Here is a 21,617-nt window from a genome sequence, read left to right as displayed (position 1 = left end):
AGAGCAGTACCAATGATGTCAAATGATATCCATTACGAACAAATTTTCCTAGAGCATAGCAGTTATTCTAACTACAAAGAATCATGACCATGTCAGGGCAGCTTTTGTTTGTGATAAAGAAATAAAGAATAGTAAACTTCATAAGACTGCATCTGTCTATACAGCGGAAACTTTTGCCATTTTGAATGCCTTAATCTTTATCTCTAGGCAGAATAGCAGAAAATTCATCATCTACTCTGAGTCTCTGAGTGCTCTTGAATCAATAAATACAAATACCAGCCACCCTTTGGTCTTAGAAATTTTAAAGGCACACCTCCGTTTGAGGAATGTAGGTTATTATATCACGTACTGCTGGGTGCCTGGACACGCTAGCATCAAAGGCATACGGAATTGCGTTAGAGCAAAGGTCTTGTTTAGGTGGCAAGAATTCTGGGAATGCCAAACTCTGAACAAATTAAGGCAGGTAAAACCCAATTTGGAGTACTGGGAGTCGAGAAGGAATCGGAAGGAGGATGTACTACTGACTCGCTTACGAATTGGTCATTGCAGACTGACACATCAGTACCTCTTGAAAGGAGATAATGAGCATATTTGTGGCACTTGCAACGTTCCCGTTTCAGCCAATCACATTTTAACCTGCTGTCCTGCTTTTAGTCAGAAATCTGAATTTTATTTTAACTCTACGAATGTTAACTTAACAGATCTCATTGGAAGAAACCCTCACATCAACCTCATAAGTTTTTTAAAAGACATCTCCTTTTGCCATATGATTTGAACTACATTTTATTTTGCTCTACTTATTGCTAGAGCATTTTTCAGTCATTTCTGCCTGGACATTTTAAAGTCATTTCTCCATGCCTTCATCAGCATTTCACGTTCATTTCATCAATTCACTTGATACTTGTTTATGCATCTTGAATTTTGCTCACCATTTGTCTGGCACATAATAACCCTCGAGGTTTTGTGCCATTTAAAAAACCAACCAACCATCTCCTAAATTACAATCACCCTAGGATGATCCTCACACAGTGTATGTAATATAAATAGAATACTAAGACCATGGTCCAGTATGTATATAAATTTGTAAGTTTATGCTTTTCTTTTAGTACTTGATTTGTTTTATGTTATTGAAATTATTGTTTTAGTATCCCATTCATTTTCTTTAGTTGTAAGTATGGCTTGCCATCCATTAATTGTACTTCCCGGAACCTGAAGGGAGCGATGTTACGAATTTTGTATATATGTTAATTTGTAGTATTTTTTTGCATAATGTAACATGAATTGCTTGAAAAAGTCAAAGGCTTTGCCAGAAAAATAAGAGTACAGGAGCAAGTCTATTTAACATTTGGTAAATGACAATCTCACTTAATTGACGAGATATTGCCAAGATGGTGCTGGTTTTGGCGATAAATTGCCAGGAATCACCAAACTTGGCTGCATTTTGGCCCATTTCCTGTATAACTGGTATTGTACCTGAATAACTAATTTATCTGTATATGTAACTGTAACCATATCTGCCCCTCATATGCATTCCAGTAATTTTGAGAAATGGAAGTTCCTAGAGATCTCATAGCTTCTGGGAGAAAAAAAGCCAGGAGAGGCATCAGTTCCCAGTTGTTTAGTTTGGAGTATTGACATACCTCTGTGAGCTTTGCTTTTTAAATGTGCATTTTAGATTGTGATATGTTTAGCATTCTTAGTAGTTGGAAGTGTAATTGCTAATTGTACTCTGTGATATAGTAAAGAGCAGCACTAGTATTTCGGTGGAAAATTCCAGAATTGTGAAGTGCTTTTTTTGATAAAATAAATTTTATCAAGCTACAAGGTTGCCACTCAAACAGGAAAGTGAAATTCCCTGACTTTTTACGGTGTGTTTTAAGAAAATTCCAGTCTATCTGCGTAGTGCTCGTTGGCTGTGCTGAGATGTAAATTAATTATGGTACGATCTAAAAACACAAAAATTTGCCAATTACAAATGACTTAGGTATATCCAAAGCATTACTATTATAACTATAATGTGAGTTGTTTTCTCCACTGAAGGCTGAAATTAGAATCTGCCCAATCAGCATTCAAAATGTTTTTCTTGCAGGCATTTTGCAGCTAAACAAAAGAAAGAAATCTACTTAATGATATTTTTAAATAAATTCAGGTATTTTATATTTATTTAGCAGCATACATAAGCAAAAAATATGTGCATAAAATTTCATGATGATATGTCATCATACTGCTAAAATTAGTTTCAGGAGTATACCAGCGAAAACTGCCTGAAATTTGAAAGTGTTATTAAACTAATAGTAAATAAATTTAGAAGGAGGAAGCTGCATTAAATGATACAAATAACATTAAAATAAAGTTAATAACTCATAGATTAAAAACTGAATTACAATAATCAACGATATTTTGGTAAGTATAGCTATATTAAATAGATAGCCTAGATGACTGATTACTATTTTTTTATTTTACTGCAAAATGACAAATAAGGCATTTATTAAAAAGAAAAAAAAAAGGTTTAAAAGATTTTGTGATAAAATCCTAGTATACGGTACGGCCTTGGCACGATTTTGAAAATTGTCACCAATACCAAAATGACCCATTTACTGGTCATCATAAATGTCCGGTTTACTGATCGTCATAATGTCACCAAATCATGTGCATACCAAATACTTAAACCAATTTTGTTTTATACAAGAATGGGAATTCTCGAGGTTGCTGGCAACTTGCTTTGCCTTTCTAAAAGACTATCTGATTGGAACTGTGAAAATTGACTCTACGCCGGCTGCCCAAATGACACTCATGCAATACATAATTCACCAAGAAAAAGGTCGCTTCCAACATTGGCGCAAAAATCGCTTTTTTGGGGATTGCCACATGAAATTCCTGACTTTCCAGATTTTGACTGAAATATCTAAATTTCCTGACTTTTTTTGGTCAATTATTGAATACTCTGTCTTTTCCTGGTTTTCCAGGTAGGGTGGCAACTCTGAAGCTATCATCAATTCTGTGTGCATTGAATCTGTAACAAACCTTGGATGCATGCAACAATATGTTTGAATTTCATCTTCTTGCATACTTAATTGTCATGAATAAATACATATTTTCATATTAACAAATACATGAGATATATAGACGTACAAATACATGAGATATAGTTAAGTTTTCTGCATGAACAAATAACAAGCAAATATCATTTTGGTATGAAAAACCATTTAATTTTCGTTTACCATGCTTTTAGAGGCATTATTTGTGCACATGCTGCACTGCTAATGATTTGAAGTTTGCCCTTTTATCATGTACATTGTGTCAAAAAAGGGGGGGGACAGTTCTATATCTCCTGTTCTACTGGGCCAATTAATTGATGAAATTCAGCTTACGTTTTTAATGTCTCAAAAGTGAGACTTAGGATATGTATTAGATTTATAAATAGCATTTTTCTAATGTAGGTATTTTGACACAAAATCACTTTTTCTGAAACAGCATGCCAATTTTTTTTCCATATTTCAATTCTACGACTCAACTGCTAAGTTTTGTAAAAACCGCACGAGTAGTTCTTAAAACATTAGCTCTCAAAATTTTAGCTCCTCAATGTTAATTGAATTTAATATATATTTATTAATATCTCTTTTTTTTTTATTAAACGTACTTGTTTCCTTCTTTCAGAATTTAAAATTTGGGCTTAATACAAATATAATTCGTACATTTATTTATTTATTTTTTTAATTTGTACTTTAAATAATTTTTATAAATTTTTCAAAAAATATTTTGATAAACGATAAAGTTTTTACCATCAGCTTAAAGTAGATGTATTTCTAAGCATACCTGCAAGAAGAGTTTTTTATTCAAACTTTCCAAAGGTATGCGTGAATTTATATATTGGTACATTTTGAAATTTGGCATGTTTGCTATAAGCCAGTGGTTCTTAACTGGGGGTGCGAGAGAAGCCCCTTAAATATCATTTATTAAATTTCTTATAATAAAATATTTGAAATCTGCAATAGTGTCCCCAATATCGAAGCTCGTAAAAATTGGTAGCACCTAGCTCACTTATCGGCAAAAGACACAGGAAAGAGCCGTTGCCGATAGGCGTATACGCTACGCTACGAAACGGCATGAAACGCTACAAACGAACGCAAACAGGCAGCTAGGTGACGGAGAAAAGAAAAAACCTTTGTGGGAATACAAGCGGAGAACGTTATCCCAGCTTGCGCATGCGCTGAGTTCAATATGTGCTACTCCAATGGAATCTACGGATTCACAGATTTGTATTTGCTTCTACTGCGTCTGTGTTAGGTTGAGTCAACTATTGTGTCTGCAACATGTGTATTGTGTATTCTGACTTGTCCAGAAACCTCGAGACTAATACATTCTTAATTGCCCGTTCAAGCCGAATAGGATTCAGTGATATTACAAATGTAAGAACATTATGTATATAATATTACATTATTTCTAAATAATTAAATCGATTATAGTGAACCCCACTATGTCAAGAAAAAAACCACAATGGAACGGTAAGTATGCCGGTTATGGATTTACCTGCACAATCGAAAAAGATGGCACGCAACGACCGCGATGCATCTTGTGTTCCAATATATTTTCAAACAGCAATCTCAAACCATCAAAGTTATTAGAGCATTTCAACAATCTGCATGGTAGCGAAAAAGCGCATAGCATGAACAGCTTGAAGTCAAAGAAGGCTCGGTTTGATACCAGTGGAACTATCCTAAAATTGGGCGGACCAGCAATTCAAAAACTTTTATTAGAAGCGTCATATCAAGTGGCATATTTATGTGCAAAAAAAAAAAAGAAGAAGAAGAAGAAGAAGAAACCTCATACGATCGCTGAAGAGTTGAATAAACCTTCTGCTTTAATTATTGCTAAAACAGTTTTAGATTCGGAAGCGCATAAAAAAATCCAACAGATTCCATTATCGAATGTTATTATAGGATAGCGAATACAAGATCTCAGTAAAGATATTTTAATGCAAGTAACTGAAGACATAAAAATCAGTCCACTAAAAATAAGCATGCAACTGGATGAGTCAACTGATGTTGATAATTGTAGCCAACTTTTGGTATTTGTCAGGTATGTGAAGGAAAAAGAGGTGATAGAAGAATTTCTATTTTGTGAGCCACTGGAGGTGAATACGAGAGGAATTGATGTTTTCAATCGCATCAAAGATTTTTTTACTAAATATCAATTATCAATGAATGTGATTGGCTCAGTATGCACTGGTGAAGCACCAGCAATGTTAGGCAAAAATTCAGGATTTTTTTCACGCATGAAAAGAGAATTACCGGAAGTTATAATAACGCATTGCTTGTTGCATCGTCATGCACTTGCATCAAAAGCATTGCCAGAAAGTTTAAAACAACATCTACCTACAGCAGTAAATGTAATAAAATACATCCGAGGGCGAGCGCTTAATCATCGCATTTTTTGTGCATTTTGCAAAGAAATCTGTGCTGATCATACCGTGCTCCTATATCACACCGAAATACGATGGTTATCTAAGGGTCGTATGCTTAACAGAGTTTTTGAATTGCGTGAGGAAATTATTCATTTATTGACTAGCCAAAACTGTTATTTAGTAAAAGATTTTATTTGTTACTGTTATTTAGATTGTTATTAGATTTTATTTGTTACTGTTTCTGTTATTTAGTAAAATAAAAGAGTAAATGATGCAATGCTGAGGTTGGCCTGCTTAGCAGACATATTTAGCCATTTAAATGAGTTGAATCTACCAGTGCAAGGATTTGGTATAAATATAATATCTAGTGAAAAATTATCTTCATTTATCGCAAAATTAGAAATTTTGGATAAGTCGAGCAGAAAAGGGGAATTTTGCAAACTTTCAATTGCTTGATTTCAATTGATTGATTGCGAAAAATGAAAAGAATACAATTATACCCGACATTGTAATACATTTGAGACAATGGATATTTTTCTACCGGAAATATTACTAAAACTCAGAGATGGATACTGGATCCATTTCTATTTGACTTAAATTTGATGGATTATAGTGATCTGAAAAAAGATCAACTTATTGAAATGCGAGCAAGTGGACATGTTCAAATGGAATTCGAACGATTAGAATTGCAACAATTCTGGTGTTCACAGTTACAACGTTATTCAGAGTTGGCGAACGGAGCACTGCAGTTACTCTTACCCTTTGCTACCACCTACTTGTGCGAAATGGGATTTTCATCGCTTTTGCATATAAAAACTAAAGCGAGAAATTGCTTAAATGCAAGTGATAACTTACGTGTATATCTTTCAAAAAAGGAACCCCGCTTCGCCAGTATAATAATGAACAAACAACAACAGACTAGCCATTAATAAAAATAATATTGTTTTGTATTTATATAAAATGTACAGTGTTTTTTAATAAACAATAAGTTTCACAAAAAATGTATTTTTCTAGACTAAAAAAATTAAAACTCATTTTTCAATGGGGTGCGACTCGCTAGAAAGGTTAAGAAACACTGCTATAAGCGATAATAACGTCTAATGTGGTTTATGCACTTTGTTAAAATTATTTGAAAGTATAAACGATGACCTTTTTTTTTCCACTCGTGTACAATGAAAAAACTGGAAAGGAAAATAGGTTGCTCTAAATTAAGAAGTTTACTAAGTGAATTATTCTTGGCACAAACTGAAAAATTGTGCAAAGATAAATTTTTGAATTTCTCCATAAATTTCACCCCAAATTTTACAAAACTTAATATTTAGGCATAATTTAAGTCGTAGAATCGAAATATGGAAAAAAATTGGCATGTCATTTCAGAAAAGGTCTGATTTTGTGTCAGAATACCTGTATTAGGTTAATTCTATATATATAAATCTAATATATATCCTAAGTTGAGCTTTCGAGACATGAAAAATTCAATTTGAATTTCGTGAATCAGCCCAATAGAATGGGAGGTATAGAACTGTCTTTCTCTTTCCCCTCCCCCTCCAAGTTTATCAAATACTACCTTCACAGTGTTGTAATTTTAGCACCCGACTCATATACATATATATTGTCAATATTGACAGTAATAAGACTTTACTAAGACTATCCCTTGAAGATTAAAGAAAATTCTTAGGGTGTACTGCAACTTTTTTATATATATTATATTGAAAACTTTATGATTTTTTTTAATACTTTATCAAGGAATTTTCTAGTTTGAAATTAATTTTAATTGATTTGATATATCAAATATTTGAAAGCTGTTTCATAGGAAGTAATTTCCAACCCACAATTTTTACATGCAAATGATTAAAATCACCTTTTTTCCACAAAAATCATATTTTCCTCTATCAAAAATCATCAGAAATATGGTAAGTTAATTAATTTTTTTTCTATTTAAATTATGCTATGCTTTTCGTTTTATAAATTAGGTGTTATGTCTTTAAATCTGAAAGTATTAGATTTTATTCCTCTCTAAAAGAATTTAAGTATGCTTTTTTCTTTTACATAATTTCAGATCTCTTCTACAAACAGAAGTAATGCTGTGCATCTTTATGTGCGAAGTCTCACCAAATTTCAGGAAATGCATTTTCTTTTATGTGCTACTATGAAAGAAATTGTTGATCGGTGGGCTGGTGGGAAAGGTTCCTTGGCAACACACTTTAGACCAGAAGAAGTCAGACATATGATAATGGCTTTTTTTGAAAATTCTGAAAAGAGAGTAGCAGCTCTATCTAAGATCAAATGATCATTATTTATATAACTTTAAAATCAATATCATTTAATTTGTAGTTTGCATTTTGTAACAGAAGTACTACATCTTTTAAAAATAATTCTGTGTATATATATATATATATATATTGTAAATATTATACGAATTTGTTACGAGTTAAGTATTTTTATCTGTATTTTGTATTATATATTTATTAAAACAATAATTAAATTCTTATTGAAGTAAATAAAGTTTTAAATTTGCAGTGGTTTTTATATTTTAGTTGTTGTGTATCAGTAGTGCAGAGAGTATTTTTTTTTTAATCCCTGCATTTTGTTCGCATGAAAGAATAATATTTTTTACTATCTCTTTGAATTACGAGTTCAAATTTTAGTAACAGGGAAAAAAAAATTGCAGCTTATTTTCTGATGTTATTAAATTTTTATGTAAAGATAAAGTGCTATGAAAATTTAAAACTATGGTGTGATCCAACTTACTATATCCATAAATTTATGAACAACTTTTTAACAAATGAAGCCATAAACTTGTAATTAAAGAATAAAGAGAAGAGTGCAATTATGCATACAACATTCATTTTAATAGAAAGGATGCCAATGATTGTAGTTGAATGCTTCTGTAGCCAAAAATATTGTTACAAACTGTCCAGCCGTGGTACAATAGATTCCCCGCAAGGTGGGTTTTAGAATTGCAAGGATTTGGCATGAAATCACCCATTTGGTGACAAAATTGGCGATATGCCAAAGACGGATGGTGAACATTCTAGAATGAATTCTTACCAGTTTGTCCCAGAATTTTCTCGAAGGCAGTCCGAAAGCTATACAGGGTGTCCCAGAAATGTTGCCACAAACTTCTGGGGAAGGTAGGGCACATCATAAGGATGAAGAATTGCATAGGAACCCATGCCCGGAAACATCATTGTACACCACCAGGGGGTGCTGTACAAGAGAAGTGCTAGTGGAAAGTGAGGATTGCCTCATTTGACTGGTAGGTACCATACGAAGAGCATGGAACACTATATGAGCTGGGAGCTTGCAGACATGCAATTAGTGTATGGTATAACTGAGGATAATGAAATGCATCTTGTGGCAAGACCCGCCTATGCAGCTCCTACAATTAAAGAAACTCCTGGTGTGTTTGAACATGTCCAGCAATAAATGGTCTGTCAGCATCACGCATGTTATCTGTCTGATTGTGCAAACTTCGAGCATCTGTTGTGACATTCAAGCTGTTGTACACCATTTGTATTCATGTCCAATAAGTGTTTCAAATTAATCACTCTTGTTTCTTTTCCCATCTTCTACCTCTGCTATCACTTATCCCTGACATTTCTGGGCATGGGTTTCTATGCAATTCTTAATCCTTATGATGTACCATACCCTCCGAGAAATTTATCGTAACATTTCCGGGACACTCTGTATAACCCTGCTGGTACACAGAGTAGGGAGTGTTTCATAGTCTATCAAGTCGATATTGAGTCTATGTGGAGTTGGTCATCGAGAGTGTGCATCGTTGAGGCAATTGTTTGCCTTACAAATTGTAGCGTGGAGAGTCGCGAGAGTACGTTGAGTTCCTGGAACAACCGAATCGGGAGCTGTACTCTGGTGTTTTGCCGTTAAGCTGTCTTCATTGTTATAGCTTGAGGCTGTGTTGCTGATTATTTCAGCTTGTTTATAGTAGTTTTTCGATGACTGTAAACGTGATTTTGGAACTGTCCTGAGTAAAAATGGCTAAATAAATTGTGTTTTGATGTTTCATCAACTGTCATCGTTAATCGCTCTAAATACACGAACCCACAAGAATGTACCAATATAAAATTTTAATGTTCCTAGTTTCTGCAGTAGTTAAATGCAAGATTTAGCATGCGCTGTTTATATTGTATAAGTTCTTATCGTGAAATTTTCAAAGATATTTTGAAACTACATTACTTCAACAGCTTGGTTGTAAAAGTAAAATTGTATTTTTCAAAGTTGAGCATTTTGCATAGGAGTCCCATTCTATTCTTCTAAAATGAGGAATTGGGTGCTTTTGAGTAACTATTGTACAATAAATGTAGGACTGAAAATCAGTTGTCTGAAGTTCAGAAGCAAATGTTTGTTTATGCAATTTTTGCACATATGCTGATACTAATAGTACAAATAAGTCTCTGCCGTTTTTTATTAAAAAATTGGGCATTTATTGTGAAAGAATGGTATGTTGTGTTTTATTCAAAGTATTGTCCATCGCTAGCCACTATGTTTTTCCATCTTTCTGGCAGCATACAGATACTGCATTCGAAGAGCGCTTCCTCTTTCAAGGCTATCCATAAATCAACCCATTTTTTGGGTATCTGCATATGACGTAAAGTGCTGCTCACCCAGGCCATGCATCATCAATCGAAGCAAGTAATAATAGTAGGAGCAATATCTGGTAAATGCAGGAGGTGGGGGAAAATTTCTCATTCCAAGTAGGTTTTTGACTGGCTTCGCAACCTGTGGATGAGCATAATTATGCTGGAGAATAATTTTTTTGTCATGTCGAGTCGGAGGGGGCACATATTTTTTTGAGTACTCGGCTCAGTCTCATAAGTTGTGTTTGGTAGATAGCCCTAGTAATGGTTTCTTTCGGTTTGAGCAATTCATAATACATGACATTAAGTTGATCCAACCATACACACAACACAATTCCTTTTCCATGAATATGACGTTGTTTAGTTGTGTTATTAAGTGATTATATTGTTAATGTTTTTAAAAAACAATATCTCTTATTTGTGAAGGGTCAATACACCTCTTGGGATCCTTCCCTATAAAATCTATGTCAGTATTATCTCTTCATTTTACATGGAGAAATAAATCTCTTACTAGCTGCTGGAGTGTATCATGGATGACTCCAGCAGCCAAAATGTATATATTGTAAATAAATACATATTTTTGAATTTTTTTTTTTTTTTTTAAGATAAATCTTCATGATATTGTCTTTTATTCTTTTATGCTCTTCTTTGTATTATCATAGCGGATCCATTTTTATCACTAGTGACTATACTGTAATACCCTAGCTAAATTAGAAGTCCTTGAGAGCTAGGATTATATAACGACTATTCATTAAGTTCTTGTAAGTGAGGAGTCCAAAGAATTGTTAAATTTACCCTTTATTCCAACTAAAAATAAGTTATTAAATGGCTCCCTTCTCGAGCTTGCAATAAACCTCCACTTGGGCTTTAACTCAAGATAAAAAATCAGAAACTAATCTAATACTAACTAAAATGAACCATCCAAAGTGGCACAGCATTAACTAACATAGTGGGCCCTTATTTAAGATCACCAGTGGATACTAGGAGGTACATAACAATACGGCCAAATAGTTGTAAGATTACGCTAGCAGCAACAGCGTGGCCAGAATGCAGAACATCAAGTGACAAAAAAAATGTCTTATGTTTGACAAGCAGCATTTCATATGTAAAAAATCGACCTTCAATGTTTTTCAGCTGGAACCTAAATTCCTTGCTTTTGAATCATTCTCAATGATTTGAAACGATGTGAAACTGCTTTTTGAGTCTAAGTGCAAGTTCTGCTTGCATTTGACTCAAATCTTCACTCAAACAATGCTTCCAAGTCCACGCCTTCGTCCTTTCATTCCCGGTACGGTCTTTGACACCAAATTTACCGTTCTTAAAATTTTGAAACCACTCACGGCAACTTCTCTCACTTAGGCAGCCTCACCATGCGCTTCTACAAGCAATAGATGTGCCTCAGCTGCAGATTTCTTCAAATTAAAGTGATAAATCAAAAATTCCCGCAAAGGACACTCATTCGGCTCAAAACTCATGCGGTAAAAATATATGATGCTGATATAAAATCGATAATATTTCAAGGTTATGTCCTTGGTGACTTATTTGTATTGCCAATATTTTCGTCAAGCGTAATTAACATTGAGTTGCTACAGTAACATCAAGGACCGTTAGTATTTGCTGGCTTTTACACAATTCAGTCGTTTGCACATTGAGGCAAACGTTTTCTCATTCAACCCTTATACACACTCTTTCTAATATCTTTCACATACTATATATATGGATAAAAAGGGATTTTCATGTATAATTTCACAGAAATGAGAATTATCACTTGTATAATAGAATTTCGATAATCCACACATTTCGGGACCAAGAGTTTCGAAGATTAGTGAATTGTGCATATTGTATGTAACTTTTTTCTGAGTTTTGTTTACATTTTCGCCTCTCCAGTTTTTATTATGAAGTGTAGATTTTTCCCGCTTAAATAGCCAACTTAAACATACGTAAAATTGTTTAACCAAGATTTATTGAATATAAAAGTATGATTTTTAAAAATATATATATATAAATAAATAAATTCATTGTACATATAAAGAAAATAAATTCAGTACAAGGAGAAAATGCAATAGAGAGATGAAGTATAGAAAATTTTAAAAATGTAAAAGTAAATTCATTGATAAATTTTATGTAAAAAAATGGTATGTCAGCTAAAGAAATTACTTTCAAAAGAACCTTTATTCTCTTAAATCGAAGGAAAAGCAATCTTGTTTATTAATCCCACAATAGGGAAAGATTTTCCTAAATCAAAAGCACGCGTTAACTCTGCCACAATATTTTACATATGCACAACTGAATAATGCTGCTAAAAATACTAGAGCTGAAAGTTGATTTTTTGAAATAAAATTTCTCCATTTTGTAGCCCTCCTTTTTCTCTACCAGATTTTCCATTTTTAATACCCAAATACCTTTACAAGTGCTATTTTCGAGATTATTTCCCTATTTGACTACTGATGTAAACATGCATGCCCATTGTGCATAATATATTGAAGTTGTGAAGCAAACTATTTGAATGCAATATCTAAAAATATGTGGACAAATAAATACTTGATGTATGCCACATAATTTTAAAATTGATACATATATTCAAGATTAATATTTTTTAAAAAATGGAACTACACCAGAAATACGTATTCATCTGACACAGATATTTGCTGAGATTCACAATTTTAATTAATTTCAATAATGAATTCAAAATTCAGTTCTGAATAAAAATGAGAGTGCAGAAAAAACCTAAATGACTTAGGCAATAGAATTAATTCATTTCATCAGTCAAAATATAACTGAATAAAAATTACTGGGCAGGACAAGAACAAGTGAACAGTACTTCACCAATAGTTTATTCACAGATTAAATGATTGGATATTATCAGAATTCTGCTGTACAAACTAGTGTTATTGCTTATTCAAAAATGAGTTCTGAATGACTGGTCTTGAAGGTTTGGGGGATTCCTTGATGGAAGCAAAAGTAGTACATTTTTAAAGCTTCTATATGTCATTTATCATAGCAGGTTGATTAAGGCCATTATCTAAAAGAAGATTAATTTCTTCACAGAGAAAATAATTTCACTCATTTTCTAAAACAGCTTCATTGCCTATGTTAGAGTCCCCTGCTCATTTTGTCATGAAATCATATAAGGAATGTTCTCCCTCTTTTCGGCATGTCTTTGTGGTGTGACAGTAGCACACTCCGCCCGTATTCGAGAGGTCCAGGTTCTAGTCCCAGAGAGGGCATTCTCATTTTTTCATGTTAACTACTTCAAAAATCCTAATTGCTTTACAACCATGGGAATGGCAGCTGCAGCAGACAGATCATGTCACTTCATTTTTGCTCCGTTTCTATTTAGTGTGCTTTGCTTCATGAAAAGGACACAGTGAAGGCTGACTTGAACTAATCTCAAATGAAGTGGAGAAAATAAATGCTGACCTGTCATGACAACACACATTACTGGGAAAGGCATGCAATGGCTTTGAAGTGCCTATGATCTTTCCTTGTGCTGCCGGGAACCTATTTGATAAAAAAAAAAGTATGTGCAGATCCTTGAAAACGATCGTACAAATCAGGAAATATCTATTGTTAGTTGTAATTGTAACATCTCTAAAAATATTGTCTTAGCTGTATTAAATAAAAACATGCTGCCGTTAATAAATCATTTTAAGTGGAAAAGGTACTTATTGAAGCCATCTAAAGAGGTTCTTGTGTTAGCTTAATGAGTTTACTCGTTTGTTAATTTTATATTTACAGCAAGACATTTCAAAATAATGAGAGTGATTCACAACAGTTTTAATTATTTCATTTGTGAAATTTCTTAAGGCTGCTACATTTGGTTCTGCTGTATTAATTGAATATAAAATGCTTATATATATATATTTATATTATTTTTATATATTCTAATTATATTTGTGCAGCTTACAGTAAAATGTATCGAAGTGAGGAAGAAAACATTTATTGACTATGATGTAAACCCTTGGAAACTACACAGATTTTCAGCATGCTATGTTCTGATATGAGATATTTTGTGATATTTAATACTCAATTTTTCATTTGATATTAAAATGTCACATATTTTTTATGAATTACTTATTACTTTTTTAACTACATATGTGAAATGTACAACATTCCTCATTCATTGTAACCCCGACTCTTATTCTGATGTCTTGCACGAGATCAGATGTAAATAATTTGAATAGAGGGATCAACTCACTCATATTTTCCAGAATACTCAAGTTAATACTCTCTCATTTTTTTTAATGCTTCTGGCTGTGGTTTTGACTTTCTAAGTCTCCCATATTTTCTGTTCTGAATTAAGGTTATTTATATTAAAAATAATTATGTCCAACACTATGCATTTTGATATTAGTTGATATTCATATAAAAAGTTTAGCTTTTATTTAATTGACAGTAGTGAATATGATACATAGCTATTGATAAAATATCTTAGTTCATTTTCTAGTTTCTGTCGCATTCATTTCATGTCAGCTTTCATTTTTCAAGTTAATATCTTTGTACCATCCATTTTTATGGCGACCAGTAATGGAGAAACAGAAAGCAGTAATATCAAATATAAGTAATAACATCACTGAAGAAATAAATACAGACACTCACTTCTTAACATAATTTTACATATAGTAACAAACCAAAAAGTGAAATTTGTAAGTCAAAATAGTTCTCAAAAAATGAATTTTTTTAAGTCAAAATAGAATATAGAAAACAATGCTGAAATAAATCTGCTGTGCACAATCCCACATAATACTATTGCCTTATTTACAATGAAAGAAAAAATCTTTTCAGACAAATTTAGACACTTTTCTTAAGAAAGACACTTCAGAAATCAGTGTTGCTGACCCATCTAACATGTCAACTCCTTCTACCTTTTGCACAGCAGATATCTTGTCAATGAATTTTCAGCAGATCAAATTAGAGATTAACTCACCCGCAGCCATGTCAAGATCTACTAGCCCTCATCCATACATACCTCAAAAACAACATTTTGAGGTACATGCTGTATAGTAAAGAAATTCTTTTTCTTTTCGTAATGCACTTAACATTTAAAATGTATTATTTATTTGTTTTAGTATTTTCCATCATTTATTTGATAATATATATAGCTTTTATTTTACAAGCATTGTTAGGTGATATGCCTAGTCAACCTAGCAATATTTTGCAGTCAAGTTCATGGTAAGAACAGTTTAGTAGAAAGCATTATTTCATGGATAAAAAAATGTCTTCCTCCATTCACAAAGCATTTTGTATAATTTCTGAATTTAGCTCAGCTGTTAGGTCAAATACTTGCAAATAGCATGCCTGCACTGAGAGACATAAACAAAAGGAGAAAAATTACATATCTTTAAATTTACTGCTAGTCATTCAAACTGGTGAATCCCAATGAACGGGTTGGAGCAAGAGAGTTTTCATGATTTTCCCTATGCCTAGCATAAATTCCAGAAAGTTCTACCTAAAACGTCCTTTTCGAATCCCTGGAAATACAATCGTTTATGAATGGAGCATGAGTGTGGTTTGCCATAGTCCAGATAATCCAATTGTGTAGAAAGCTAAAGAGAAATATAAATTCTGAGATTTTGAATGAATTACGATTCATTCTGCGTATTCGATTAGCATTATTTCGTTTAACATGGTATTTCACAAGGATTAGTTGAGCAAGGGAGTGACAAATGAATATATATTTATATATATATATGTACTGCTGATCATTAAAATTGCAACACCCTAAAGAAAAGCAATTACAAAAAAGATATTTATTGCACGTATGACAAATGATGAAGAAGACAAAATGATTGTATTTGTAAGCATTTTGGTTTACAGGGGTGCGAAATTAATAGAAACAGCTGTCAACCCTGGCAGCTAAAACGGCCCTTACCCTATTAGGCATGGAGTGAAACTGGGCTTGAAAGAAATGGGCAACTCATTCCATGCTGCTTCAATTCTATGCCATACTTCATCAACCGTATTAGCTAGAGAAGGCTGGCGGGGCAGTGTCTCAGCAACCAATGACCAGATGTTTTCAATGGGTGACAGATCTGGAAACCGTGCAGGCCAGAGCAGCAATCGAATACCCAGTGTATCGAGGAAGGTCAGAACAAGATGTGAAACATGTGGTCTTGCATTACCTTGTTGGAACATGGCCTTTGGCGGCCTCGAAGGTAGGGCACTGCCACTGGACGTGAGATAAATGTACCCATCTGCGTTCAAATTACCGTCGATCCGAGCTAGAGATGTGCATGTCATTTACCCAATTGGTGCCCAAAACCCACACCAGGTGCAGGACCCCTATGCCGATATCGAATGCAAGCAGGCGACATGCGGTCTCCTTGCACGCTACACACACGTATACGTCCATCAGAACACTGCACGTACAAACGGGACTCGTCTGAAAATGTGACATTGTGTCACAACTGTATCCAGCTTTGACGTCTGGTGCACCATAGTCGCCGTCTCTGCTGCATTTTCAAGGAAAGTCGAAGTAATAGTCACCGTGCTGATAGTCCACACCATGCTGATAGTGCTGCTGCAAACGTCGACGCACCTTACGAGCTGATACTGGATGTGCTGTAAACATGCCCATTTCCTGACTAATGATCCGTGATGTGGTGGTACGGTTTTGCAGGGCTGATCTCACAAGATGCCTGTCCTCTCTGGCATTAGTTATGGGAGGGCGTTGAGATCCTGAATGCAGTTCAGTAAGACCCTCAACAATCCATTGATTCCATATTTGCATGACAGTGGTTGGATGTCGATCAGTGCGACAGGCGATATCACGGAACGATAATCTACACTTTCGATAGGCAACGATCTTGCCTCTATCGTATTCCCAAACTTACTGGTAAGCATTTCTTATTATTCGAGGCATAACACGATATTCTGAGCATACGCCAATCTTAAAAAACATTTTCTGAATGATCCACTACACAACTTTTCTTTTATGCTGTGTTTCAGATGTCGTTTCTCCCTCCTGCGTCGTCTAAGTGCGTTAAAATACTAATCATTTGCACATCCAACTTCTTCTTTCCTTCATATGATTTTGACATAAGTCAGATCATTCCTTCCTAGTATTGCAATTTTAATGGCCAGTGGTGTATATAATAATATATATATATTGTTGCGTGCGTTTGAGTTCGTAACAGTTTGAATGCACTCAGAATTGATGACAACTTAATAAAATTTATTTTACCAAAAGTAACACCTCGGAGTTCTGGAATTTTCCACAAAAATTATTCGCACAGCTATTCACAGAGTACAATCAGTAGTTATATTTCAAACTATAAGCATGTTAAACAAAACGCAATGCAGAGGAAATCTAAAGAGCGAAGCTGACACAGAGATATTTCAAGAGGGATCAGCCAAGTTGGATCAGAACCGAAAGGGGGAAAGTAGAAATTAACTTTACCCCGCACCAAGGTCAACTAGGTATCTATCTAGTTGGCCATCCTCCCACCGCTCAATCGTTGGTAGCAGTCGAACGAAAAGGAGTCGCTTGCTACGTCACTCTCGTATCGAGATCTTGTCGCACAGTAGGAGGATACGGCCCCTAGTCTAGCTTCCTTGTAAATATTAGATTTTCAAAATTTGGCAACACCTTTTTGTTAAAAATAAACAATGCGCCTGGACTCTCCGTTGCAACGACTTCATATAACAGAATAAATCTCGTTACTCCGTTGTGTATAGCAAGGAGCGGGGATAAAATGACTAGCGTACATTTACCACAAAAAAGATATTACCGTCAAAGAGCTCATTCGAATCCCATAGCAGACCATAACTTAGAATTGTAAGTCAACTGGTATGCAGAATTATTTTTATTTCATTTGGATAAAAAAAAAAAAAGTGTGGGGGTGGAAGAACAGTATAAATTAGATCATATTTTTGTAATCACATTTCATTATATGTTATCTAGGATTTCTGAGACACACAGGGGCGTAGCTAGAGGGGGGCAAGGGGGGACATCTGTCCCTGGGCGCAGAATCCAAGGGGCGCCAAATTTATGTTACGACATGTTAGAATTAAATGTTTTCCATCCTTGGCAAGCAGTAGGGGGCGCGAAATTTTCATTTGCCCGTGGGCGCTGAAAACCCTAGCTACGATAAATCAAATCGATAAGGGTGACCTTTTTCTTGCAGAATATAATTGTCGCCACATGTTTATTGTTCAGTAAATTTTCAAATGCATTACGGTAAAATACAAAAATCAAACATGTAAACCACTGAACTTGTAAGAAATCAATTACAGGAGAGAAGAGAATTGACAAATCGTTTGGTTCGCAGATTTAGATGAATAATTAAATAAATTAAAATTTCAAATTTTAAGCATAGCATTCCCTTCCATTGTGCACATGCAATGCTTCTTGACACTTTTTAGGTGTTGATCTGTTGGCCTTCATATGCCACACTGTGTGTATATTTGTCATCTACAAACTGATCTTATAACTAGAAACTGTTTACAATTAAAAAATCCCATAAAATGCATGCAAGCGCATAACGGAAACGTATCAAAAATTATATATGTGCAGATATATTCTTCATGATTTTCTTCTGAAAATGCTTTTACAGTAAAAAGTCCAAAATTTCAGACTCGTTGAGACTTTGGCAATTCCGGATTTGGGATGTTTCCGGATATTAGATCATCAGTTTAAATCTAGTAAGATGGTATAGAAATTATAAAATTAAAAATATGAAATCTTGATTTATGAAATAATGAAGTATTTATAATCGAAAGGGTATCCAAATTTACAAAAAAAAAAGAGCGGTTCTATTCAGTTTGAGGACCGTAAAAAAATTGCAGCGAAAATGTATGTGCAAAAGCACCAATTCTAGCAAACGCGGCCATTTAACAGTGCGCCAAATCTAGCATATGTGCTGATTTCAGATTGTGTAACTTTATATAGTTCTATATTTCTTAAGACGGCATTGAAATACTAGTTTAATTTTTAAATCCTTGTTTGATTTTAAATTCTTTTTTGATATCCTATGGATTTAACAATTGGGGAATTGCCCATGACAAAAAGTGTGCAATAGAATTTTGGGTAAAGTGCAGAATCACCCACTGCTTGACACGTTTTTAAGAACTCCACATACTCGGTATCCATGTACACATCGACCTATTTTTCACTTAAAAAAAAATCACAGAATTGCAGAAAAATCTCACTGCACACACACTTTTCACTTAAAAAGTAAAAGAAAATTGACAAAAATCCAATTGTTTTTACCTTTGTAAAAAGCGGCAAACAAACAAGTGGGCGATTCTGCACTTTACCGAGGATTTTTTCAAAGAAAAGGCATCATTCATTATAGAAAATTATGTTTAAACAACCAATGAGATGAAACTATGCTTTAGCGATAACTTGGTAGCGAAATAGCGATGCAGGCATCCATTCAGTTATGTTTAGCAATTTTTATATAAATTATAATAATGATCTGAAATAGTTATTTACTCTTATGCTTCCATTCAGTCATGTTTAGCCTTTTTTTTATATAAATTATAACAATAAAAAAGTATCATATGAAATTAACCTTTCATCTAAATTAAAACACCAATCTTAGATAGTTATTTACTATTATACTTCCTTTCTTGCGTTAGGGTTGCCTCAATTATTTTTATCAGCACTGGCATCAACAATAGTTTGGCAATTTGTTATGGCCATCAAAACCGATTAGTACCAAAAAGCTTAATATTTATTTGTTTACCTTATTAAACATTTCTTTCAATGTAAGTTGTTTCATTTTTTGTGCTAATACTTTCTCTTTAATTTTGTAGATAGACATAATCTCTTGTTTAGTTACATTGTTGAAGTCCTGTGACCGCTGTTTCGAGAATTCTGACTAACTTGTTAATCAAAATTTTCTTGTTTTCAGTATTTTCTATGTCACTTTCTTCACTATCGGTAGCGGTATTTTCTGGGTTTAGAACCATACTACAGATTTCGCCATTCATTAATTGATTGATGATTGAGAAGCATTATCATCACAATGAAAAACTTCTTTCATATCATCCTCATTTATTACTGCTTCTCCACATTTCTTTACAAAATCTGTTAATTGAAAAATTTCACCTTTGTTTTGCAATGTCCAAAAACCTTTAAAATTAGCTGCTGTCATCATCAAATTTAGCTATTCTTCACTATAAATATTGGGCTATACATCATGAGCTCAGCGACTAATGACAAGTTGTTCCATGAAATTTTATCTTGCATCTATCGGGCACTGAGACAGTTAAGCTGGAATTGTATTAGTTGAATTATTTATTATACTTATGTCTATTTCTTACCCATGCTTAATGTATCTGAGTCCTGAATGAACAAATGCACATGCATAAAGCCTACAAGAAAACATTGTTGGTGGTTTTGAGGTTTGGATTTTAGATCATTCCGGAAAATGGATGTCCGGATTTCGGACTTTGTACTATATATGGCATTTAATTCTGATATTCCAAAAATGGTTATAAGCCTTGAAGAATAAGATGAATTTTACTGATTTCTGAGTTGTTACTTTGAATTTGGGCACTTTATCCCCTAGGTTTTAGCAAGCTCAGGTGACATGAAACAACTGTGTGCTATCTAGAATTTTTAACCTCATACAATTTTTCTTCTTCTATTACATTTAAATATGTACCTTACATTGAGAAAAGAAGGTTTAGTATATGTACCAATTTATGATATATAAGGGGTGGGCACAACAATAATTTCACACATGCCACTGAATATTCTGGAGCTGGCTCTGCAAGTGATCAAGCCTGGAGTGCTTTTGTATTTAGCTTGTCTTAGTACATTCTCATTATGTCACACTGAAAGACTGTGTCATTGTTGCTGGTGAAAAATGACCGTATTTATAGTATAGTAAATTTAAGGAAAAAAGTTAATAAAGAAATAGTTTTGGAAGTATGCGAAGAAATAAACCACACTGATTTATAATTCACTAAAGATTTCATTTTACTATCTCAAGATAGAAATATTTACTAATATAACTATGCGGCATGTTATTGTGTCTTAATTAATATAACTATGATTTAGATTAGGGTTTCCCAGGTTATATTGAGTATTGACCCTTTTATATTTTTCTCTATAATATACAGGATACAACATAATCATAATACAAATTATTGGACATAAATAAATTAATAATTAAGCTAAGAATATGAACAAAAGTTTTGAAAAAAATGGTTAATTATATTTACCGTATTTATGCGAATCTAATGCGCATCCCCATTTTAAAATTTTAAATAATAAAAAAACTGTTTGTCGGCGAATGTAATGCGCATCAATGATATGAGGAATTTATTGAATCTTATTTTATACAACAATGGATTTGTATATAAACTATCAATTAATGGTATGATAATTTTATTTAAATTTAGATACCATATTTTATACAACAATGGATTTATACATAAAGTAGCAGAACATAGAATTAACCTATTAGTGGGCTATTGTCATGTGAAACAATCATTGTTAATTAGCACTACCGTATATACGGTACCTATAGTAAAATATGAACATGAAATAAATCGTAACATTTCTATCTAGCTAACAGTTTCTACAATCAGTGATTAATAGTAAACGTCTTTATTCACTAATGTTTTCATCACTGGAATCCTCGCCGCTCTCTTCGTCA

The 21,617-nt window shown here is 33.5% G+C and overlaps 2 protein-coding genes across 7 annotated transcripts in view; both read left to right on the top strand.

Moving 5' to 3' along the window:
• LOC118188901 (centromere/kinetochore protein zw10 homolog) overlaps positions 1-7,923 on the top strand; it is a 74,758-nt gene extending 66,835 nt beyond the window's left edge. For all 3 annotated transcript variants that reach the window (XM_035359422.2, XM_035359421.2, XM_085815106.1), the window contains one exon: positions 7,464-7,923. In XM_035359422.2, coding sequence (XP_035215313.2) covers positions 7,464-7,694 — 231 coding nt within the window. In that variant the 3' untranslated portion in view covers positions 7,695-7,923. The remainder of the gene's footprint in view (positions 1-7,463) is intronic.
• A 9,669-nt stretch (positions 7,924-17,592) lies between these two features.
• The window catches only part of LOC118188900 (tRNA (guanine-N(7)-)-methyltransferase), a 60,459-nt gene continuing 56,434 nt past the window's right edge, over positions 17,593-21,617 (top strand). For 2 of the 4 annotated variants that reach the window (XR_015040695.1, XM_085815101.1), the window contains exon 1: positions 17,593-17,782. Coding sequence is in view for 2 of the 4 variants with exons in the window: in XM_085815101.1 (XP_085671227.1) it covers positions 17,700-17,782 (83 nt within the window). In the remaining 2 variants the exon portion in view is untranslated. Of the gene's footprint in view, positions 17,795-21,617 lie in introns of all 4 variants that reach the window. The other 2 variants (XM_085815102.1, XM_085815103.1) reach the window with 2 other exon arrangements.

This window comes from Stegodyphus dumicola, chromosome 4, assembly GCF_044657685.1.
Source record: "Stegodyphus dumicola isolate Sdum_Otavi_A_Nest chromosome 4, ASM4465768v1".
In the NCBI taxonomy this organism is placed as follows: domain Eukaryota; kingdom Metazoa; phylum Arthropoda; class Arachnida; order Araneae; family Eresidae; genus Stegodyphus; species Stegodyphus dumicola.
Note: the sequence above shows the minus strand (reverse complement) of the source record. Positions and strands in the feature narration are given on the sequence as shown.